This window comes from Anas acuta, chromosome 11, assembly GCF_963932015.1.
Source record: "Anas acuta chromosome 11, bAnaAcu1.1, whole genome shotgun sequence".
Classification (NCBI taxonomy): Eukaryota; Metazoa; Chordata; class Aves; order Anseriformes; family Anatidae; genus Anas; species Anas acuta.
In genome coordinates, this window is record NC_088989.1 from 21048448 (window position 1) to 21071103 (window position 22656).

A 22656-nucleotide genomic window follows, 5' to 3' on the forward strand; every position below is an offset into this window, starting at 1 on the left:
ATTGCTGAATAAGGATAGTTTATTCAGCCAGATCATTGATAGGGAAGAATTATGTTTTCAAAAGTTTATTTCTTAGTAGGAGAAATGTGAACCAAATACCAAAGCAAGATATGTCTGAGTTCTGCGTGGGTCATTGCTTCTGAAGCAAAAAGAACTGAGTGAGAAAGCATAGCAAGGTGTATGTTCTTGGCATGGTAGAAGTCAGTTACACACTGAAGCTGCAGAAAGGTTCCATATTACCATCATGTTTATGCTAAGGGATGTTCAAATGACATGAATGATTTGAAGGTACATTTATTGCAGGCAGTGGGTACAACCCAATGTGTAATAGGCATATTGTTAAAAGAGTAGTATTGTTATTTAAATAAGTCCAGTGCTAAATTTGATTACATATTCGGTTAGGCATCATAAAGCATTTCATTGCTCTCAAATGATCTCCCATAGTTCCACTCGTTACAAATATGTGAATTACATGATTTTTTTAGTAGAAGTATGCCTTCTTCTGTGTCTCTAAATGAACTTGAATTAACAGAAAACTAAAATGGCTGTAAGTCTGTTAGATGTAAATATCACAGAATTTCTAGGTTGGAAGAGACCTCCAAGATCATCGAGTCCAACCTCTGACCTAATACTAACTAGTCGTCCACTAAACCATATCCCTAAGCTCTACATCTAAATGTCTTTTAAAGACTTCCAGGGATGGTGACTCCACCACTTCCCTGGGCAGCCTGTTCCAATGTCTAACAACAGTAAAGAAGTTCTTCCTAAGATCCAACCTAAAACTCCCCTGGCACAACTTAAGCCTATTCCCCCTCATCCTGTCACCAGCCACATGGGAGAACAGACCAACCCCCACCTCTCTACAGCCTCCTTTAAGGTATCTGTAGAGAGCGATAAGGTCGCCCCTGAGCCTCCTTTTCTCCAGGCTGAACAAGCCCAGCTCCTTCAGCCACTCCTCGTAGGACTTGTTCTCCAGACCCCTCACCAGCTTCGTCGCCCTTCTCTGGACTCGCTCTAGCACCTCCATGTCCTTCTTGTAGAGAGGGGCCCAAAACTGAACACAGTACTCGAGGTGCGACCTCACCAGAGCCGATTACAGGGGGACGATCACCTCCCTAGACCTGCTGGCCACACTGCTTCTTATGCAAGCCAGGATGCTGTTGGCCTTCTTGGCCACCTGAGCACACTGCTGGCTCATATTCAGCCGACTATCAACCATCACTCCCAGGTCCTTCTCTGCATGGCAGCTCTCCAACCACTCATCTCCCAGCCTGTAGCTCTGCTTGGGGTTATTGCATCCCAGGTGCAGGACCCGGCACTTGGCCTTGTTAAACTTCATGCAGTTGACCTCAGCCCATTGGTGCAGCCTATCCAGATCCTCCTGCAGAGCCTTCCTACCCTCGAGCAGATCGACACATGCACCTAGCTTGGTGTCATCTGCAAACTTACTGAGGGTGCACTCAATGCCCTCATCCAGATTATCGATGAAGATATTAAAGAGGACCGGCCCCAGCACTGAGCCCTGGGGAATGCCACTAGTGACCAGCCTCCAACTGGATTTGACTCCATTCACCACGACTCTTTGGGCCCGGCTATCCAGCCGGTTTCTAACCCAACGAAGCATGCACCAGTCCAAGGCAAGAGCAGCCAGTTTCTTGAGGAGAATGCTGTGGGAACCGGTGTCAAAAGCCTTGCTGAAGGCAAGGTAGACCACATCCACAGCCTTTCCCTCATCCACCCAGCGCGTCACTTTGTCACAGAAAGAGATCAGGTTTGTCAAGCAGGACCTGCCTTTCATAAACCCATGCTGACTGGGCCTGATCGCCTGCTTGCCCTTCAAGTGCCGCATGATGACTCTCAGGAGGATCTGCTCCATGAGCTTCCCTGGCACTGAGGTCAAACTGACAGGCCTGTAGTTTCCCGGGTCTGCCCTCTGGCCCTTCTTGTAGATGGGCGTCACGTTTGCTAGCTGCCAGTCAGCTGGGACCTCCCTCGATTGCCAGGACTTGATAAATGATGGACAGTGGCTTGGCCAGCTCCTCTGCCAGTTCTCTCAGTACCCTTGGGTGGATCCCATCCGGCCCCATCGACTTGTGCACATCCACGTGCCGTAGCAGGTCACCAAACAGTTCTTCGCAGATAGTGAGGGCCACATCCTGCTCCCCATCCCCTTCCACCAGCTCAGGGTACTGGGTATCCAGAGAACAACCGGTATTGCTGCTAAAGACTGAGGCAAAGAAGGCATTAAGCACCTCCACCTTTTCCTCATCTTTTGTAACTAAGTTTCTCCCCACATCCAGTAAAGGATGGAGATTCTCCTTAGTCCTCCTTTTTGTGTTGATGTGTTTATAAAAACATTTTTTTTTATCTTTAACGGCAGTAGCCAGATTGAGCTCCAGATAAGCTTTGGCCTTCCTAATTTTGTCCCTGCACAGCCTCGCAACATCCTTATAGTCCTCCCTAGTGGCCTGCCCTCTTTTCCAAAGATTATAAACCCTCTTTTTTCTCCTAAGATCAAGCCACAATTCTCTGTTCAGCCAGGCTGGTCTTCTTCCCTGCCAGCTCGTCTTTGGGCACGTGGGGACAGACCACTCCTGCGCCATTAAGATTTCCCTCTTGAAGAGCGCCCAGCTTTCCTGGACCCCTCTGCCCTTCAGAACCGCCCCCCAAGGGACTCTACCAACCAGTGTCCTGAGCAGCTCAAAGTCAGCCCTCTGGAAGTCTAATACGGCGGTTTTACTGGTCCCCTTCCTGGCCTCGCCAAGAATAGAGAACTCCACCATTTCGTGGTCACTCTGCCAAGGACAGCTCCCGACAATCACATCCTCCACCAGTCCTTCTCTGTTTGTGAAGAGAAGGTCTAGCGGGGCGCCACCCCTGGTAGGCTCACTAACCAGCTGCGTCAGGAAGCTATCTTCCACGCTCTCCAGAAACCTCCTAGACTGCTTTCTCTGGGCTGTGTTGTGCTTCCAGGATATGTCAGGGAAGTTGAAGTCCCCCACGAGTACAAGCGCTGAAGATTTCGCAACTTCTGTCAGCAAAAAAATATCACATATGGCAGGCCACTGCTTGCTCAGTGTAGCCATACATCTAGTTTCATTGATTTAAATGATTCCTCTCTACCACCACCTATGAAGTGAAGTAACCTGAACCTTCTCACTCCTGGGAATGTGTGAATTTACTAAATGTCAGCATACCTATGCTTTGGCAAACGTTATATGTGACGTGCTATGGTGTCTCATATATATGTATCTAAGTAATTCACTCCAAGGTACATAGAAATAAGTGCAGTAGATAGCAAAGTGTGTGTGACATTCTAAAATTGTGCAGCATTTGTCACAATGACAGGTTCTCATTTTCAAAAATGTCAAGGATCAAAGTTCTGCATATATTATAATGAAATACTGTGTGGGCTTTAAGAATGCCAGTTGTAAGCCCTAGATAACTAAATGCTTTTCTTTTTTGTTTAAGAATTTACTGGAGACCATGCTAATTGGCATTTATTTTTCATTTACTCTTACAGTTAGGCATTCATGGATACGCTTTTGCAATTACAAACAATGGATATATTTTGACTCATCCAGAACTTAGGCCTTTGGTAAGAATACTGTTTACTTTTCTATTTTATCTAGATATACATGTTGCATTTATTTTTCTTTTAGTGTGAAAAATGTAATAGTCATTAAAAAAAAATACAACGGATGAGTTACCTTACAACTATACTATACTCTATAGCTGTTACTATATATAATGCTTTATAACACTTTATAATGCTTGGTAGATTTACTTCTGGAAATGAAGGTTAGCATGAAAAAAATCAAGGAGAATAAATATACCAGTTGCTCTGCAAAGGAGGCAGGCCTCCATTGCTGAAAAATGGCAAAGCCAAAAATTGCTATAATTATGTTCATTTTATGTTGAAACGGAATGCCGTAATGCTCTATTGCTGCATAATAACCCCTATTTGTCATGTTAAAGTGTTAAAGCTAATTTAATGTGTACATAAATTTCAATAAAGCATATTTTTAAGCAAAATAAGGGCACAAGGGATTTTCGTACTAAAAGAGAAATAGCTGCAAATTTTGCCTTTAGTTTCCCTTATCATCATCTTTGCATTAATCACAGTAAGAAAAATAGAAGTGCCTGTTACGTAAATGTTTATCAGTCTAACACCCTAGAGAACTGGTAAATTCTTGATTGCATCATTGTTTAGGAACAGCACGTGCAAGTGTTCCATCACTATCAGATCTTAGTAAAGCATTGATATTAATGATTCCACTGCTGTACACACATGGATGCCATATGTATTTTGTATGCAGGCACTTCAAGTAATGTCTGACTTCAACAGTATTTTAGCAGAAAACAAATATCTATGGGATGGATAATTTCATATAAAATTATTGAAAAGCATATTTTAAAAATCATTAGCATATCCAATGTTTTCATTCATCACAAGAATTTTGTATTTCTAAGATTTGGGATAGGAATTACACATTTAACATTTGTATTTGTATTTATTGTTTCCCTATTTACTTTTAAACTGGAGTGGAGTAATGAAAAGTTCAACAGAGGGGCTTTCATCGATGAATGGAAAAACTTTCTCAGTAACTTCACTGTAACTTCTCGTAACAATGAATTTATATCCCCTTGTTTTATGAGAAGCAGAACCTCTGCTACCCAAACTATTAGGGAATATATAACTTCCAACCTCAGCAGAAGCAGTTTACTTTTAAGGAAGATAGCAAGCTCTGAATCAATCCCAAAGCACTTTATCTCTTAGCCAAAATATCTTCTGTCTTTACAAGAGAGTAGAGACTATCTCTACAAGTACATACTTCTCAAGTACATACTACAAGAATCTCCAGAACCCTATTACCAGCAGTGTCCAACTGCAGATTCTTCCTGAGGAAAATGCAGAAACTGGGTAAGGGGATGTGGAAAAGCCCCACAGCAGTCAGCATAAATTCTGAGTTTCAGATAAGCTTCTGCTCATAAACATTTGGTTCTGATTTTTTAACATTAAAGCCTCTTAGAGTGGATACTTCTGTTACCCATACTAACATACTCATTTTCATCAGTCAGCTTGACTTCTCATAGTAATGATTTTTCCCATTGAAACTGTTTTATGCAGTTTTTATTTTTAATTCAGTTTTAAAATTTCATTAGAAAAAGATTTTATGAATATGGAAAGCAGAAACTCATAGTCTATCTTTTCTTTTCCGTTTCTTTCTTTGAGTAATAATTTGTGATGGTTATCTAATTGAATCATTTCACCACAATGATCAACAAATATTTTAATTTCTTGCTGTAACGTTTTTCTGCACTTTTCTACATATTGTTGACACATTCTTTTTATCTTTCTGACCTCTTATCTATCGTTTTTTCCCATGTTCTTCACTGCTCTGACTTAGGTTGGCCACTGAGCTTTCTTTGGCAACTGTAGCAAAGAAGAGGCAGCAATAGAGGCTGTAATAACCTCCTTAGAGCACCTGGATTATATACACAGAATTTTAGTGCACCATCAGGTCTCTTCTGCACATCTTCACTGCCTTGTTACCCTATCCATGTCAAGTGACTATTTGTACAATTTTACTTTTAGCTCATATCCAGCTGTATTATAGATAAACTGGCTGCTCTTGGCCTGGACTGGCGTACACTGCGTTGAGTTAGAAACCGGCTTTGTAGCCGGGCCCGAAGACTTGTGGTGGATGGAGGCAAATCCAGTTGGAGGCTGGTCAATAGCGGAGTCCCCCAGGGATCAGTATTGAGGCCAGTTCTCCTTAAGATCTTTATTGGTGATCTGGATGACGGGATCGAGTGCTTACCCTCAGTAAGTTTGCAGATAACACCAAGTTAGTTGCGTGTGTTGATCTGCTCGAGGGAAGGAAGGTTCTGCAGGGGAGGATCTGGATAGGCCGGACCGATGGGCTGAGGCCAGCTGTATGAAGGTCAATAAGGCCAAGTGCCGGGTCCTGCACCTGGGGCGCAATAACCCCAAGCAGAGCTACAGGCTGGGAGATGAGTGGTTGGAAAGTTGCCAGGCGGAGAAGAACCTGGGAGTATTGGTTGATAGTCGGCTGAATATGAGCCAGCAGTGTGCTCAGGTGGCGAAGAAGGCCAAAACCATCCTGGCTTGCATAAGAAGCAGTGTGGCCAGCAGGTCTAGGGAAGAGATCGTCCCCCTGTACTTGGCTCTGGTGAGGCCGCACCTCGAGTACTGTGTTCAGTTTTGGGCCCCTCTCTACAAGAAGGACATGGAGGTGCTAGAGCGAGTCCAGAGAAGGGCAACAAAGTTGGTGAGGAGTCTGGAAAACAAGGCTCTTGAAGAGCGGCTGAGGGAGCTGGGATCATTCAGCCTGGAAAAAAGAAGGCTCAGGGGTGACCTTATTGCACCCTACAGGTACCTCAAAGGAGGCTGTAATTCTGTGATAACCTAAAAATTCCTTAAGCAAGACAGTTCTGTGCAGACTGACTAGATCTGACTGTGCTGGCATTCTGTATGCACTGCTAGCATTCTTTGCTATTTGAAATGCATTAGACTAATCATATTCATTATTCTCAGTGGTTAAAATGATTAAATAAATGTTGTTTTGCTATTATGCAAGATTTTTATATTAACTTTGTGTGTGTGTGTGTGTGTGTGTGTGTGTAATGCCAGTGTAGGGGGAGGTTGTCTTCAAAATTTTGCAGCTGTTGCAAAGGAAAATTTGATTGATTTGGTTTAGTACATGATCAGCCACTACGCTCAATGTTTTTTTTAATCTCTGTATGTATGAAAATCCATGTATATTTTGTATATCCCATTCTAAATTACGTATAATGTATTTTTAATAGCATTCCCAAATTTTCATAATACTAAAATCATGACGTTCTTGATCCCCCCATATATATGTAGTTATTTATTTACTTATATATTTATATTTATATTTATATTTATATTTATATTTATATTTATATTTATATTTATATTTTAAAGCCTCTGATATCACAGGTGCATCTAATGGCCTATATTCATTTGCAAGCCATAGGAATATATATTTGAAAGTTCCCTATCTGCATTATAAGAATTTGACAACATGCATGTGCTGCACTGTTTCTTTTTCTTCTGGCAAATTACTTCAAGGATTGTTCCAAAAATAATAGTATCAATTCTTTATAGAATTGATATTTTATTAAACAGAAGGAAATAAAATCCAGGAAAAGTGGATAGTTCAGACAGAAAGAGGGTGCTATCTGATTTCCTTATTTCTGTTGTGGTGGCATGTTTTATGAGTCAAAAGATGGTTTTCCTAGCCCCTGTATACATCTTGAAGGGCCTTATTTCATTACCTTACACAAGAGTTTCTCTTTCTTAAATCAGAACATTGGGCAGTAGCCCATAAACTGTCAGCTGTAGGGAACTCCTGTTGATTTATTCATGGTCTGCTCATTTTATTTTTTGGAAGAGTCATTTTTACCTCTGGGTTCTGTCAGTAGTGCATAATGGGAGTCTTTTGTTGACTTCAGTGGAGTTTTTGAGAGTGAAGTGATTACTGGCCTGGGCCCTTAGATTAATATTACAGGCCCAAATCCTGATACCATTGTAACTAGTGGCAAAACATTCCATTAAATTTGTAACAATAAGTATGTAAAATAGGCATGTAGGAGTGGAATTGGATAGCTCACAAAATGTATTGCTTACAATCATTTTGATGGGTTGGATTTGCCATTCAAATACATTGATTACGGACTTGATCAAGCTGGTTTATGTCACTGTTGTGCTTTGCTGTGGTGCTGTAAAGCCAGCACACTACTCGACTCCTGAGCTGCTAGGCCCAGCAGCCATGTCTGTTAGCCCTGAAGTGGACATGCTGCTTTTTTAGGAATTGTCTTTTGGGACACTGAGCAGACACGCAGAATAGCAAACGCTCGCTGGTGATGGCTGTTTCCTGTTGCACCAGATTTTTATCTTATGTTGATCAGTACATTTAATCATTAAGCTAGCAACATTTCTTACACTGATTATCCTATTGGTTTTGGTTTAACATGTTTTTCTTGGCAATTTCATCTTTTTATTTTTAATAATAAAGTTGGCTTTCAGTTAGGATGAGTGGTTGCTTGGGCAGTTGATGGGACTAACCACATATCAGAAGATGAGGAGGAAAGTGCTTTCCAGGCGTGAGGTACTTGTTGAGGTGTAGGATAGTGACTGAAGATTTCCAAGGTGGGGCAGGAGAGTATTTTTCATGAGTAACTGTTGCCGTGGTGGACCCTAAAGAACTTCCAGATGCATTCTCCTCACAAAGCCATTACTAGAGGGATGAGTCTTGACAAACAACTTAATAACCCTTGACAACCAGGCGCTAAGGAACCCCTTGGAAATTCCTTCTTCAATTATCTGATTGCGTGTAAATTGCCCACATGCTTCCCTTGCACGGAAACTCCTTTCGTACTCCTTGTCCCTCCCCCGGCCCACTTCATCCCGCGCCACCCCGCCGGGCTGCCAACATCCCTCTCTCAGCGCCGTCCCCAGCCGCTGTCGGCACCGGGCCGGGAGCTGCGAGCAGACAGTCCCGGCCCCGGCCCTAGCCCGGGGGACGGGGCGGCGGCGGAGGCGGCGGGGGGCGGGCGGGCGGGCGGGGGGGACGAGGGGGGGGGCGGCGGCCTCGCTGCGCTGCGCGGCAACCGCCATGAGGTGGCGCCCCAGGACCACCCGGCGGGGCGGCGGCGAGGGGCCGGAGGTTCCTCGGGAAAGTGCCGGGAGCAGCGTTCCCCCCCCCCTCCCGGTGGATTTCAGATTTTTGTTGTTGTTATTATTATTTTTAATTGTCTTTATATGTTATGCCTTTTTTAGGCTGAATTCCTTGTCACAAATACACTGATGATAATTCAAGAAACTATAGCTGTTGGCAGAGATATTTCAAGAAACATCCATAGTTCTGTATTGGAATTATCCCGTATGCTGCTTTTTGGTTAAAATCCCGTATTTTTTACAGAGAGCAGTGGTTTTTATTTTATATGACACTATTTTAAATTGTATGCTACCGTGTTGAATCTCATATTCGATATAAAACCATAGATATTCTTATGAAAAAAAGTGAATTATTTGGGAATTCAAAATGAATTTTGAGACTTTCAAAGCAGCGACTACACATGCTTGAAATGTGCACGAGGGCAAAATTTTTCTTGCTACTTTATATCAGATTTTACTGGTTATTCTTCAGTGTTCTGTTAGCACTTGCAGTATGCTAGGTGGTACTCCATTAACTGTTAGGATGCAAAACATATATCTTGATGACGTTACGGATTGTCAGTGAAATGGGCATACTGAAAGTAAAAGAAGGGTAATAAACAGATCCTGTGTACTTTTTACGTATGCTTAAAAACACCCACTGTATTAGTTGTGACTGACTGGTCCTTACTGTAGCTGTCACTGTGTAGTCTTAAATATAGGTGCCAGAGGAAAACTGCCTTCTGAAGAAAGTAGTAGGATTACAGAGAAATTCAAGAATGCCCGTGAATGAGCAGTGCCTGCAATAGTCACATATTGACATATTGGTGAATCTTAACTATTTTTAGGGGTTTGCACCAATGCCTCTCTGTCATAATATTCATGTCATTTTCTTTGAATCTAGCAAGATCGCTAGTAAATCTTGTGAAGTCTGTGGCTTATTGATTCATAGCTGGCAGCAGAATTTGTGTTTTTGTGCAGGGAATAAAGAAGGGTTTTGTTTTCAGTAATTACGATGTTCATTTAGGATAGAATGTTCTAAGTTTCTGTCCAAGAAGATCAGGTTCCTGAATTAAAGAAAATATGCATTTAAAACAAATGAATCTGTTATGGAATCATATTGTGTCTTTGATTCTATCTTATTTTGATAAAAGTAAGATTAGGAATGTGTTACAGATTACAGATTATAGTATCCATCTATTAGTATAATAACATTCGTGATGACTAAGAATTGTATATTTTGGAGTTTAAATCAAAATCTTTTATCTCTCTGAGGAAACTGAGGCATCTGTTCATACTCTCAGTATAAACTCTGGAAGGATAATAATTGTGGTGATTTTTCAAATGGCTGTATGTGAATACTCTTTTTATCACTGTAAACCAGTTCAATCGACAAATTGCTTTTTTTAAAATGATGCACATCTTTATTTAATTTGAGCAATCTTAATTGGGAATGTTATACATAGAAATCAGAGCCTGTGTATATATTGTAATACGTTCAATTAAATACATTGGCAGTTTAGTTGCCTGAGTAATTTACCATTTTAAACTTGTTGCCTGTCATGAGATACTGCATTTAGCTGAAGGATGCGGTATATTTAAGGATTGCTAGACCAGTATTAAGTCTTTTGTAGCTTTAAATTCTGGGAAAATTTGTTTCTCCTAATATAGAAAAACAGAGAAATCTGAGTCTCAGGGGAAACATTAATGCCCCACTTAAGCAGTGTTAGCCTTTCATAAGCAGCAAATCTCATTTCTCTCTGGGGAGTCCCGCCTGGAACGTAAGATAACCTACACTTACCCTTGCTTTATGCAGCGACTCCATAAAACTCTACAGCTGTAGCTGACAGCAGAACATTTGAATGATTTGAACAGTGTAAATGCCTCACGTTCATTTAACTGAAGAATTCAATCACTTGAATGCCAATGATTATTCCTATTGGAGTTTACATTTAAAAAAGACAGTGCATCTGAATCCCTGTGAGAGCATTAAATTGCTATCTAATTAAAGTGCAAAATTACATATATTGAAAAGATAATTAAAGGTTTGAAGGCTGTTGAATAACTGGTTGTACATCTAAATGAATCACTGAAAATTTGTTAGCAATATGCAGAGCTTTCTTTTATTCTTTGCTTTCAGCTTTGAAGTTAGGTATAACCGAGCTCATGGGTTTAAGTCTGGTAGTATTAAGATAAAGGCAGATGTTTTTAATTATGTCTACTCAAACCCCAAATAATTATAAGCAGCTGCCAGTTTTACATAATCCCAAATGATAAGGTCCTGAGAATGCAAATAAAATCCTAAATAGAACAGTTGTTTTTTTCAGTGGTGTAAACCACGTACATGTTACATTGCTGGTCAACTGCAATCCACCTGAAAACATGAGTTCAACCAACACACCCTTTTTCCAGTCTGTAGTTGTGTGACTTAAAGCTATTTTCTGTTGCTTTGTTTTTTACCTCCCGTTATATATTTCCATGTTGTTTCATTGATTTAAACATAAATGCACTATTTGTAACATAAGCATGTGTTATAATTGTAAGGAGACAGCAATTTAAATACGCGTGGCATGAGATTTATATTATTTATTTATTTACATTGCTAGAAGGTTCTTCTGCGTACGTGGTACATCTGCTTGTTCCTACTTCTCTGCCTGGAAACTTAGAATTGCATGTTTTCTTCTCTGTAGCAAATGACATAGCTCCTGTTGTCAGCTTTTATCTACAGTACTGCTGGAAATTTTATAGTGTGGCAGTTTTGCACTGCCATCTGGCATGAAAAATCAGTCCAAAATAACTGGTTTTCACTGCCAACCATAACCTAGGAACTTCTGGATTAACGTCTTAAATAATAGGCTTATCATGAAAGTCTCTCTTTGGAAGGAGTTGTTCTTTTTTTTTTTTTCCTAAGAAAATCAAAATGTTACTTTATATATATGTGTGTGTGTATGTATATTAAAATAAGGAACTTTGTACAGCACGCAACTTTGTTTTTGACTGGACATCAATGAATGTTCCACAAATTTAAGATTAAGTGCAGACCAGTAAAAGACCATCTGAAGCCATAGAATAGATGCAAATCATGAAATAAAATTATCACAAGAGATGAATCAGGATCGTGGGGGTAGGAAAACAATTTGAATGAAGTAAAAAACTTAAAAGCTGAGCAGTAGTGATTTACATTGAGGTAGGATGCAGCTTCACATGTATCCCCTGGCCAAATGTTTTGGAGCTATGTAGTGAATGGAAACTCATTTGCTATCAGTGATGTTATATAAACAGGTGAAGCACTGAAGGGAATTTTTCACATTTTTTTAATCTCAAAATAATAATCAGCCTATTGAGGCAATCTCTTCCCTTTTCTTCTCATGTCCTTCCCCTATATCTTGCTTTGCTCCATAGTATTTAAACTCAAAGCATTTTAGGGCAAGCATTATTGTGTTAATGGAACAATGCTGAAGGACTTAATCCATATTTGCAGGAATTCGTCATTTGGAATTAATAAAAACCTACCTGAGAAGTAGGAAAGAAGTACCCCTTTTCCTTCCTTTCTGTGTGCTATTTATTAATTAAAATTAGTTATATATGCAAGCTCAGCAAAGCATATTTGCATTTATTCATCTCTCTAAAAAAAATGTGGGGATAATTCTGAGGTTCTATTTAAATTAATACATTATCCTAATTTTGAAGTACTAATCCATAATGATGAAACTTAATCAACTGATGCTGCATTTTAAAATAGGAGGGATTTTATTTATTTATTTATTTATTTATTTATTTATTTATTTATTTATTTATTTATTTTACTTCCTGATTTCCTGCTTTTGTACACTGGATAGTAGTTTGGGTGGAGGAGGTTTTTCCCTTGAAATTATTTTACCTCTTCAGCTTTTGGTGGTTGTTTGTTATATACTTTCTTGATATCGTATTTTCTCACAGATGATTCCACAAATGTGGCTAAGCAAGTTCACTGTCTATTGACACTTCAAGCAATTCAAAGTTGCTCTGACACTATCAGAGCAACTTATTCTCTCCTACCTCTCCATTATCCAGATGGACCACATCTGAGAAATTACTATCACCTTAGACCCAAGGCTTGCAGCTGTTAAGATGTAGTTTGCTCCTTCCATGATCAGATTGCTACGCTCTGACTTATAAACACGTGGCAGATCATATTCAGTGCAGATGGTTTGAGACTGTTCGTGTTAAAAAAGAAAAAAAAAAAAAAAAGAATATCAAAGTGAAAAGTTTAATAATGGCACATGTAAATGGTTGTATAGGGGGTGGTGTAAAAATGTGATTCAGTCTTTAAGCAGTACACGTCACACATTGTTTGAATCATCCAGTCCTATAACAGTTTGGCCAAGCCTCAAATAAAAGATACTGAGGGAGATAAAGCTCATTCTGACTACCAAATAAAATTATTTCCCCTGTTCTTTCCACAAACAAAAGAATATTGAAGCTAACATTAAATTCTGAGCAGACTAAAAGATTCTTTATTCGCAGTTCAGGTATTTAAAAAATTTCAGTGGCTTTCTTTCTCTCTTTCTCTCTCTCTCTTTTTTTTTTTTTTTTTTATCTTTTCTAGGGTTTATCTACTATATAATATCACTACACATTTTATATTGGCCAAAGTAGATTAACAGCACACAGTTTAAATCTAGTTCTTTTCCTCATGCACTTAAATCAGTGCAATTTGGTAGAACTCCTAGTTTCTATCTTTCCCAATGGGTCCTATACTAATTTGTTTCAGTGCTTTATAGTAATCTTGCAAATGGGATTGGCTTCAGCCTTCAATCAGTATTTCATACTACAACCAGGAGTCTCAGACAGAGATAAAAGTGAAGCTAGATTCAGTATGCTACCATAGAAAACGGCATAGATGAATGCCATTTTTAAAAGCTGGTGGATTGCTTCCATGTCCATGAATAACTTTTACTGAGAAATTAGAATAGTAATAAAACTAGAACAAAAATAATGGCCTGTTGAACAGTAATATGAAGGACTCAGTTATATTTTAGGCCCCAGTTACATAAGGATATGTAAATTCACTGCAGGGAATAATGTAATAATCTTCATGAAGAACACGTGTAAGTAAAGTTACCCACATATATGAATAATTTATTTTTTATTTTTTTATCAGAGCAAAATCTCCCTCATGGAAGTATTTTTTATGTTTTCTCTGCATCCTTTCCCAAACTATATCATGAACATTCTTCACATACTGAAGTCTTGTGTAGGCAACTCAACACTAGTCCCCCAAAGCCTAATAACTGAATGAGGGGTTAGGCTTCTCAGTACTTTGTTACTTCCTGTTCTAAATGTCGCTTAAGATCTGCACTTTCAGTTTGAGTGTTTATGGAATCTACCCCTTGCTTAAGCACTGGGATTTTGGCTTTCTTTCTGCTTCTCTGACATGGAGATAATTCTTATTCTGTCTTCGCTGCAGAACTTTGTTTTGTCCAGCTCTTTATTTAGTTTCTTTTGGATTTTGTTTTTGTTCTTTGCATGCAAGGTATGGAATCTATATGATTAAAATATAATTAAAATTAACATAATCAATATGATGCAAATTATTTGCTGTACATTTGAAGCCAACTTCTGCTGTCAGACACACAACATCAACTCCCATTGTCATAAGTAAGGTTTTGCATATGTGTCTGAGAATGCAGCACATCCCAGAAGCTGTTCAGCATCTGTGAGTAAGGATGCAATTAAACATTGGAACCAGGACAGGAGTTATTTCACATTTGTTAGACTCATAGAATCACAGAATATCCCAAGTTGGAAGGGACCCATAAGGGTCATCAAGTCCAACTCCTGGCACCACACAGGTCTGCCCAAAAGTTTAGACCATGTGACTAAGTGCACAGTCCAATCACTTCTTAAATTCAGACAGGTTTGGTGCAGTGACTATGTCCCTGGGGAGCCTGTTCCAGTGTGCAAACATCCTTTCGGTGAAGAACCTCTTCCTGATGTCCAGCCTAAACTTCCCCTGCCTCAGTTTAATACCATTCCCGTGGGTCCTATCACTGGTGTTTACAGAGAACAGGTCACCTGCCTCTCCACTCCCCCTAGCAAGGAAGTTGTAGACAGCGATGAGGTTCCCCCTCAGCCTCCTCTTCTCCAGGCTGAACAGGCCCAGTGGCCTCAGCTGCTCCACATATGTCTTCCCCTCTAGGCCCTTCACCGTCTTTGTCGCCCTCTGGACACTCTCCAACAGTTTAATGTCCTTCTTGTACTGTGGTGCCCAGAGCTGCACACAGTACTCGAGGTGAGGACAGACCAGCGCAGAGCAGAGCGGGACAATCACCTCCCTCGACAGACTAGCGATGCTGTGCTTGATGCACCCCAGGATACGGTTGGCCCCCCTGGCTGCCAGGGCACACTGCTGGCTCATATTCAACTTGCTGTCAACCACAACCCTCTCTGCGGGGCTGCTCTCCAGAGTTCTACTTTTGTTCTACGTTTGTTCTACTCAAATGTTAACTTCTATGTAACAGTTAACTTCTATGTAACATTGTTCAGCTCTCAGCATTTCAGAGTTTGACTGCTACCATTTCTAGACAAGTAAGAATAAATCAGACCGAATCTTTACTTGATTAATAGGTACAGCCCCAGAGAGTAGGCATAGTTACTCCTTGTAGACATTAAAGGTAATACAGGTATAGCTGTAACCACAATGAGAGGTTTACAAAACATAGAAAGATACAGAAATCAAGCCCTGCTAATGTACCAGACATTATCCTCTCATTTTTTATTCTTGTGAGATTTAACTATGGTAGCTTCAAAGTTTTGTGTTTCTGTACTTGGGTTTTGTTATCTCTTCAGCTATCAGAGCTAAGTCATGTAGCAAGAAGTAATCTGAGCACTGAGCTGCTTGAATTCACGATCTGGTATATGAGCATGTGCTGAAATGAGTAATTCTTTGTCTCTTTACTCATCTGTTGAATAGCATCAGCCCAGAAGTACACTAGGTGTTATGAGAACGCTAACTTCTAGCATGGGGGCAGGAAGACTGCATGAAATTACTCTTCGATTACATCCACGTGAATTGTGAGAACTCAGTCTAAGAGTTACAGCAGCAGAGTTGCTAAGACTTTTTTGTTACTCAAAAGAATAAATGATAATTCAGAATTTTATCCCACATAGATTCCCCAGAGAGTAATCTGTAGAAATAATTGAAGTATCCATTTTTTTGAGCAAAAATCAAATCTGAGAAATATTACTGTTCTACCAATATCTCAAAATCTCTTTGTGATTACAATCCAGTAGTCAACATTTTTTGCTGTTCTTAAAGAAGAGTTTGTCATGCTTGTTTTTACATACTGTGACCCTACAAAGTCAGCTGTGGGATTCACTTGAGAATCATTTAATTGGAAAAAGTCAGGATGGAATAACCTTTCAAATGCTCAGAGAGCAAGTTGTCTCTTTGGCTTCTCTGGTCTCTCTGTGATCTACAGAATAGGACTGAAAATCCCTGCTACACCGGCCCCAGTGATGAATGGGCTGCTGAATTAAGCACTGACAGCTTTGGTTTATGGCACAGTTGGTTCTGCACAGGAGAATCAACGATATATACTGCCTTACTGCCTTTCTATCATTCTGTTGTTGGGGAGTCACAGAAGCTGGGAAGATGCAGGATTTGGGGGAATCCTCACTAGTGTTTCTTGTCATACCACATAAGGACTAGTGGTGGTGTCATCCTCCACCTTTATTTGAGTAATAAAAGATAAAAGGTCATTTTTTTTTTCACAGATCTTCTCCCTTATTTACGCATTTCAAATAGACTCTCATAATTTTTCTTAAACATTTAGATTAAGGTTTTTATTCACAGACTTTCCTAAATACTTTTTCTTTCACAGATAAGGGCTTTTGTTCTTACACTAGTAGACTCTGATCTTGAATGTTCAGCAGAGGGCAGAATTTCCTACATTATAAACTCCCTAGTGTCAAATCAATTTGTCACTAGAATGTTTATTTAAAATGTGAGATTTACGGGGTAACAGTGACTAGTGATAAAAAACTATGAATTATAATTACTAGTATATTACTTTTTTTCCCATGAAGTTGTAGATAAAATACGGTATCAGCAAATGTTAACACCACACTTCTCAAGACTTGCATTTTATCTTGTTTAAAAAGAACCGTGTAAACATTTTCTTGATAAGATTATAGTAAATATAACTTCCTGTACAGCTGAAAGAGCTAGTTTGAGACATTTAACATAAACTACAAGAGGAAGGTCTCATGTAGGTTCCATATGAAAAGAAAAAGGTATAACTCCTGAGTTTGACTTCTCAGTGTGTCTTTCAAGATCAGCTTTGTAATATGGCAAGAAATCATGCAAATAATCATGTATGAAGTTTTTTGTTTGTGTGTTTTTGTGTGTTGTTTTATTTTTATTTTTTTTTACTTCACAGACAATGTGTAGCAATATGGTTCATCTTATGTGAATTAAGCTATCTACTGTTATTTGTAGTATTATAGCATATAGCATACAATTAGCATATGTCCAGCAAATTTAAAAAAGTCTTCTGATACAAGATGTGAAACCAAAACAATATGTTAAATATTTCACTTTTATTTTTTTTTTTTAATGCCAGTATGAAGAAGGGAAGAAACGAAGAAAGCCCAACTATAGTAGTGTGGATCTTTCTGAGGTTGAGTGGGAAGACAGAGATGATGTGGTAAGTGATGTGTTTTAAAAACCCTGTCAAAAGTCACTATTGCATCCCACAACTGTACATGGAACTGTTCAAGCAGTCATTGGAGTGGCCACTTGACTGGTCCCAGGAAGGGAAAAAACAGTAGCCTATTTTAGTTTGTTCAGAATTTTATAACCTTCCTTTTTTTCATATTGGTTCTCACTTAGATGTGCGTGTACATACACTGCTAATACAGACTATCAGGTGAAACTCATCACCCAGCTTGTGTGCTCCATGCATCTCATTGTGTATTTTTACTGGGTAGCTAAGAGCACTAGAGAAATTAATAGAATATCTCAGTCGGGCTGGTCCAGGCAACTGCTGAAACTCAGAAATGAAAGAAGGTGTTTAACTACTCTTCATGAGATCTCTCTTTCCTTAATGGAAATAATTAGAGTTGTTTTCCTTAATGTACAAAATCAGATAAATAAACAAATTAGATTCTTTGACCTGTGTTCATAATGCAAATATCAAAGATTCATTCCAAACTCCTAATTTTAGTCATATGGGTAGCTGCAGAAGCATTCATTCTATGTCTATCAGGTGTTATGCACATTGTCTGTTCTGGTAAATTCATTTTTCAGTGCTCCATCTACTCTGTGGTTCACTCGTATCCTTACCTTGCAGGCTTAGCCTTTGCTACAGTACTGTATCAAAAGCTTTCCTTATGTCCATGGCTTAACCTTTGCTTGGTCTTTCTGTTACTTCCTCAATAAATCTGATTTGTTAGGTATGATTTGTTTGGTGTGAATCCATGCTCACTGTCCTTAATTAAATCGTAACTTTCCAGGTGTTCCACTTTCTGTCCTGTAATTTAGTTTTTCCCATAAGTTCCCTACTGCCAAAGTCTCGACTGCATGTCTGTATTTTTCATGTATGTTTTCTAGCTCCCTTCTCAAATGTCGATACTGAGTCCCCCATACCTCTGCTTTTCCAGAGAGGTTTTGAATATACCCACTGAACATTCCCATATTTACTTTGTCAGGTCCTTCCTAAATCTGGGATGATACATACAACTGCCCCTGGAGTTTTGTCAGTCTTCAGATGTACTAATTTCTTGATCCCTGTTCTGACATGTCTGTATCTTCTTTCTCCATTGAAAAAATTATCTACCTTTCCTCCCTCTTCCCACTCCCTTTGTAAATAGTGAAACAGCTCATTTATGTTTTTAGCATTGGCTGTTTTAACAGGTGATAGATTGTCCCTGTCATCTCCTAGGAGACCATCTTACCTCTTCGTTTAAACTTTTGTGTTGGAGTATTTCTTATCTATTTTTGCATGTTTTTCTATGTACACATTACTTAGGACTTCCTCAGTAGATTTGCCATGTTCTGTAGCCTGGCACTAAAGAGTTGCTAATCTTATTAGCATTAGATCTAGAAGGGGATTGGAACTTGAAGGAAGTTTTCTGTGTTACTGTACTGAAATCTGTCTTTTTATGCAGCTTCTCTGATGTGAGGATCCAAATAATCTTGGCAATCAGGTTGACTTTATAGCTTATCTTTTCTCTTATCTTTGATAGCATATTACACAATCAGTTCCTCTTAAAATGACCTTTTAAATGTTCTTCTCTCAAATATTATTGTTGTAGTTTTTAAACCTTCATGATTTTTTCTTCTTGTTTTTTCTTTTTTATTCCCTTTTATTTCTTTCAATACTTTATCTGCTTAATTTTTACAGTTTCACTCATATTTAATCATCTATTAATAGAAATTCAATAGTTTGCTTAATGTGACATTGAACCATTCCTTTGTCATTGAAAATTAGATTTTATTTGTGATTGTGTTCTGAGTATACATGAAAGCAAAAAGTCCAAACTCATGAGATCCTAAGTATTTTCCTTGAGAACCCTAAGGACTGTGTGATGTTTTGAAAATTTTAGCAAAATTTGAGTTTTTCCAATCCAGAAGTTGCAAAAAGTTTTATTTCACATTTTGATGAAGATACATATACAAAATTTATCTCTTTCGTACTCATTTAAAAAATAAAATTAAAAAATGTTTGTATTTCTTAATTATAACAGAAAAAAGTCTGCCCAATTGTTTCATATTTTGAATATGAAAAATGTTAATCTGCATTACAAACAAACTAAATTGTGCGTTGCATTAGTAGAAAAGATCCAAATCCACTGCCCACTCTGTAATAGTAAAAAACAAAAACAAAAAAGCCTACCTGCAAATCATACAATAAGTTTGAGAGATACTTAATACATAACAGAAAATAGATGTGCTATTACAGCTTTGGAGCAATAATAAACACAATTTTCAATACTCATATGTAGTACAAATGTGTCATAATTCATGTAAATGCTTGTAATTCATTAGTGTATATCTGAATGAGCACATATTCTCTGATAAATAATCCCCCCAGTAGGTAGGTTTGGTAATAGCATACTCATTTGCTGTTTGATGGTTAGCAACCCACGGTTTTATGAAAAATGAACATGTTGAATATTGTAGAAAAAGTTATTAGTGTTCAGAAGGTTGTCATAATTTAAGAATGCCATATATGTTTGGTTATTTAAATATTGAAATAAGGGAAAAAAAGTGATGTTAAATCATATTTTTTCAGGTATTTTTAAAAGTGAGCCTGGTATCATTACAAGTTTTTCCTGTTTGTGAAGTATTATAAAAGTCAGATAGTTATACCAAGTTAATAAGACCTTCAAAGAGGCATATAGTCAGAAATACTAAAAGCAGAAAAAAAAAGAGAAGGGTCTTTGAAAGAAAGGATTTTTGGCACTAAAGAGTTGCTAATCTTATTAGCATTAGATCTAGAAGGGGATTGGAACTTGAAGGAGGTTTTGTACGTTACTGTACTGAAATCTGTCTTTTTATGCAACTTTTCTGATGAGAGGATCCAAATAAGTGTCCAAAAAGTTTGTGTTATTTTTGTTAATCATTTAAATAGGCACTTCCCTGATACTGTTAATTTTGTGTGAAAATGGTAAAAATTGTTTTGGAGACTTTATATGTTGTGAAATATTGACTTGAGAGTTACAGGTGGCTCTGTTTCACCTAAGGCTTTGGAGTTGATGTTCTTGATTTTTTCTGAGCTTTAGTAGTAAAGCATTGTTTATTCAACTGAAGAGGGAAAGAATTAATGTATTCATAGGGCTGCTTTTAGTAAATTACATTGCTACTGGTATATTCTTCTCCCATGAAACACTTACGTGGAAGCTGAAGATAGTTTCTCACTTTTTACCATGTTAATTTAATGGTTACAAAATTTTCCAAGAATATAGAATGATCTCATATAGCAGTGAAACTGGCTTGTTAGCAATTGATTGGAAAACATTTAATTGAAAGTAACAATACATATCACTCTAAAGATGTGAAGAAATAGTTTTACTCCAGTGATTCAATAAGGAAAATCTGGCAGAACTAAGCTTAGAATTTTTTTTCACCTTGAAATAGAATTAGTGCAGATATATATTCATCACTTCATTTCCCAGGTTACAGTACCTGCCATGTTGCTGCTACTGTATTTTATTAGGAATAGAAAGCTTAGCACTAGCTTTAGTGCTATTTTAGTGCTTTTTTTTTTTTTTTTTTTTAATAGGGGAAAAAGCGTCTTACAGTAAAGTTTGGAAATATGCATTACTGAAGGACAAGAAGTTTCAATTTGGATAGAAACCTTTTTCTCATTAACTCACATCTTAAAATTCTTTTACTATAATTTCTAGCTGAATAAAGTTTTTTTTGTTGTTGTTGTTTTTTTTTTTTTAAAAAAAAAAGACCATGAATGAGTATTTTGAGGCTTGAAGACAGTTCTTATTTTATGCATTTGAGAAGGAAGATGAAACTGCAGAAGAGCTGAGAAACCAGATTACAAAGCCAAGAAATGTAATCGCAGCAAGCAAAAAAAGAAAAAAAAAGAAAAAAAAAAGAAAAAAAAAAGTAAAACTCTAAATCCCACATGCAGACTTGATCTTAAACACTACTGAGAGTTTGGAGGCCCTTTTAGTAAATCTATGACTTGCCTGAGGCTTGTGGGAGGAATGGGTCTCAGACAACTGCAGGCACCAATAGGAGAAAAATGAAAACCATGTTAAAGATAAATGGAACTGTTCTGTAAATGTTAGAAAGTAGATGGTTAATTAAGACCAGCTCTGCAAGTCCAAAACCACAAAACTTAAAATGGGAAAACATTTCCAGAATTGCCTATTATGTATTGTTAAAAAAAAAAAAAAGTAAAATATATGCTTTATTTTATACATGCCTCCAGTTAAAAATTATCCTCTTACACTCCCTGACAGAAGAGTAAGGTTGTTAATTCAAACATAGATGCCCCAGAATTAAATTTAAAGAGCTGCAAAGTTTGCAATTTTTGATAGGTCAGCCATGTTCAACTTTGTCATGAAAATAAAACCAGATATTTCACTGGCAATTTTGGGCATGCTCTTTTTGCTTCATACTCTTTTTTTGCTTCAAAAAGCCTACAGTGTGCATTGATATGACTGTCTTCACAAATTTTTATTAAAATCTGATGGAATTGCTAAGTCTGGCATGAGGTTCAGAAGAAAAGGAGATACTTATTCTTCAAGAAAGCTGTTCTTAAGAATAAGTTCTGTTTGGATTGATAAGCAATAGAAGAGAGACAAAAATGCTTGTTTCATTTACATTTTTCTACATTTTCAATATCCCTGAGGAGGGAGTATGAATTAATTAGCAGTACTGGAGGGTTTCTATTGTAATGATAATTACTGTTGTGAAAGATTTATAGATGCTTCTAACCACAAGAAGTCGCACAAATACAGCAATTTCACTTTGTAATTGAAGATATCCTGAAACAATCAACTTGAACTTTCTGTATGGGGCCATTAATTAAAAATACAAGCAAAAGAAGTTGCTTCTACCACACCTAAATCTAACTGAATTCAAATAGAATACTTCCATATCTTGATGGTATAACTGCTTAGCAGTGACTTTCTCATTTCTCCCCTAAAGTCCTGAAATAATTGATGGACAAATTCAAAATACTAACACTGAGGATTTCTGAGAAAACGGGTCTTGTCATATCTCAATTTCAGCCCAGAGCCCCCGTGTTCAGACCAGCTGTGGCAGGGTAGACTGTGCTCCTTGCTAGTGCACCTCACGGTGTAGGGCAATCATGGCATGTTCCCCTAAAGGAGAGGCTGTGCCAGCTGGCATCCTTTTGGAGGAAGGTTCTGCTTTCTTAGGGAGCAAACAGGTGTGCGAAGGAATGGCATTGTACAGTTGATGTCTAGGGGATTTG

The 22656-nt window shown here is 38.2% G+C and overlaps 1 protein-coding gene across 18 annotated transcripts in view; it reads left to right on the top strand.

The window, feature by feature from the left end:
* CACNA2D3 (calcium voltage-gated channel auxiliary subunit alpha2delta 3) overlaps positions 1-22656 on the top strand; it is a 463864-nt gene that overhangs the window by 342852 nt on the left and 98356 nt on the right. For all 18 annotated transcript variants that reach the window (XR_011100159.1, XR_011100160.1, XR_011100162.1 and 15 more), the window contains 2 exons: positions 3524-3598; positions 17317-17400. Coding sequence is in view for 14 of the 18 variants with exons in the window: in XM_068694140.1 (XP_068550241.1) it covers positions 3524-3598; positions 17317-17400 (159 nt within the window). In the remaining 4 variants the exon portion in view is untranslated. The remainder of the gene's footprint in view (positions 1-3523; positions 3599-17316; positions 17401-22656) is intronic.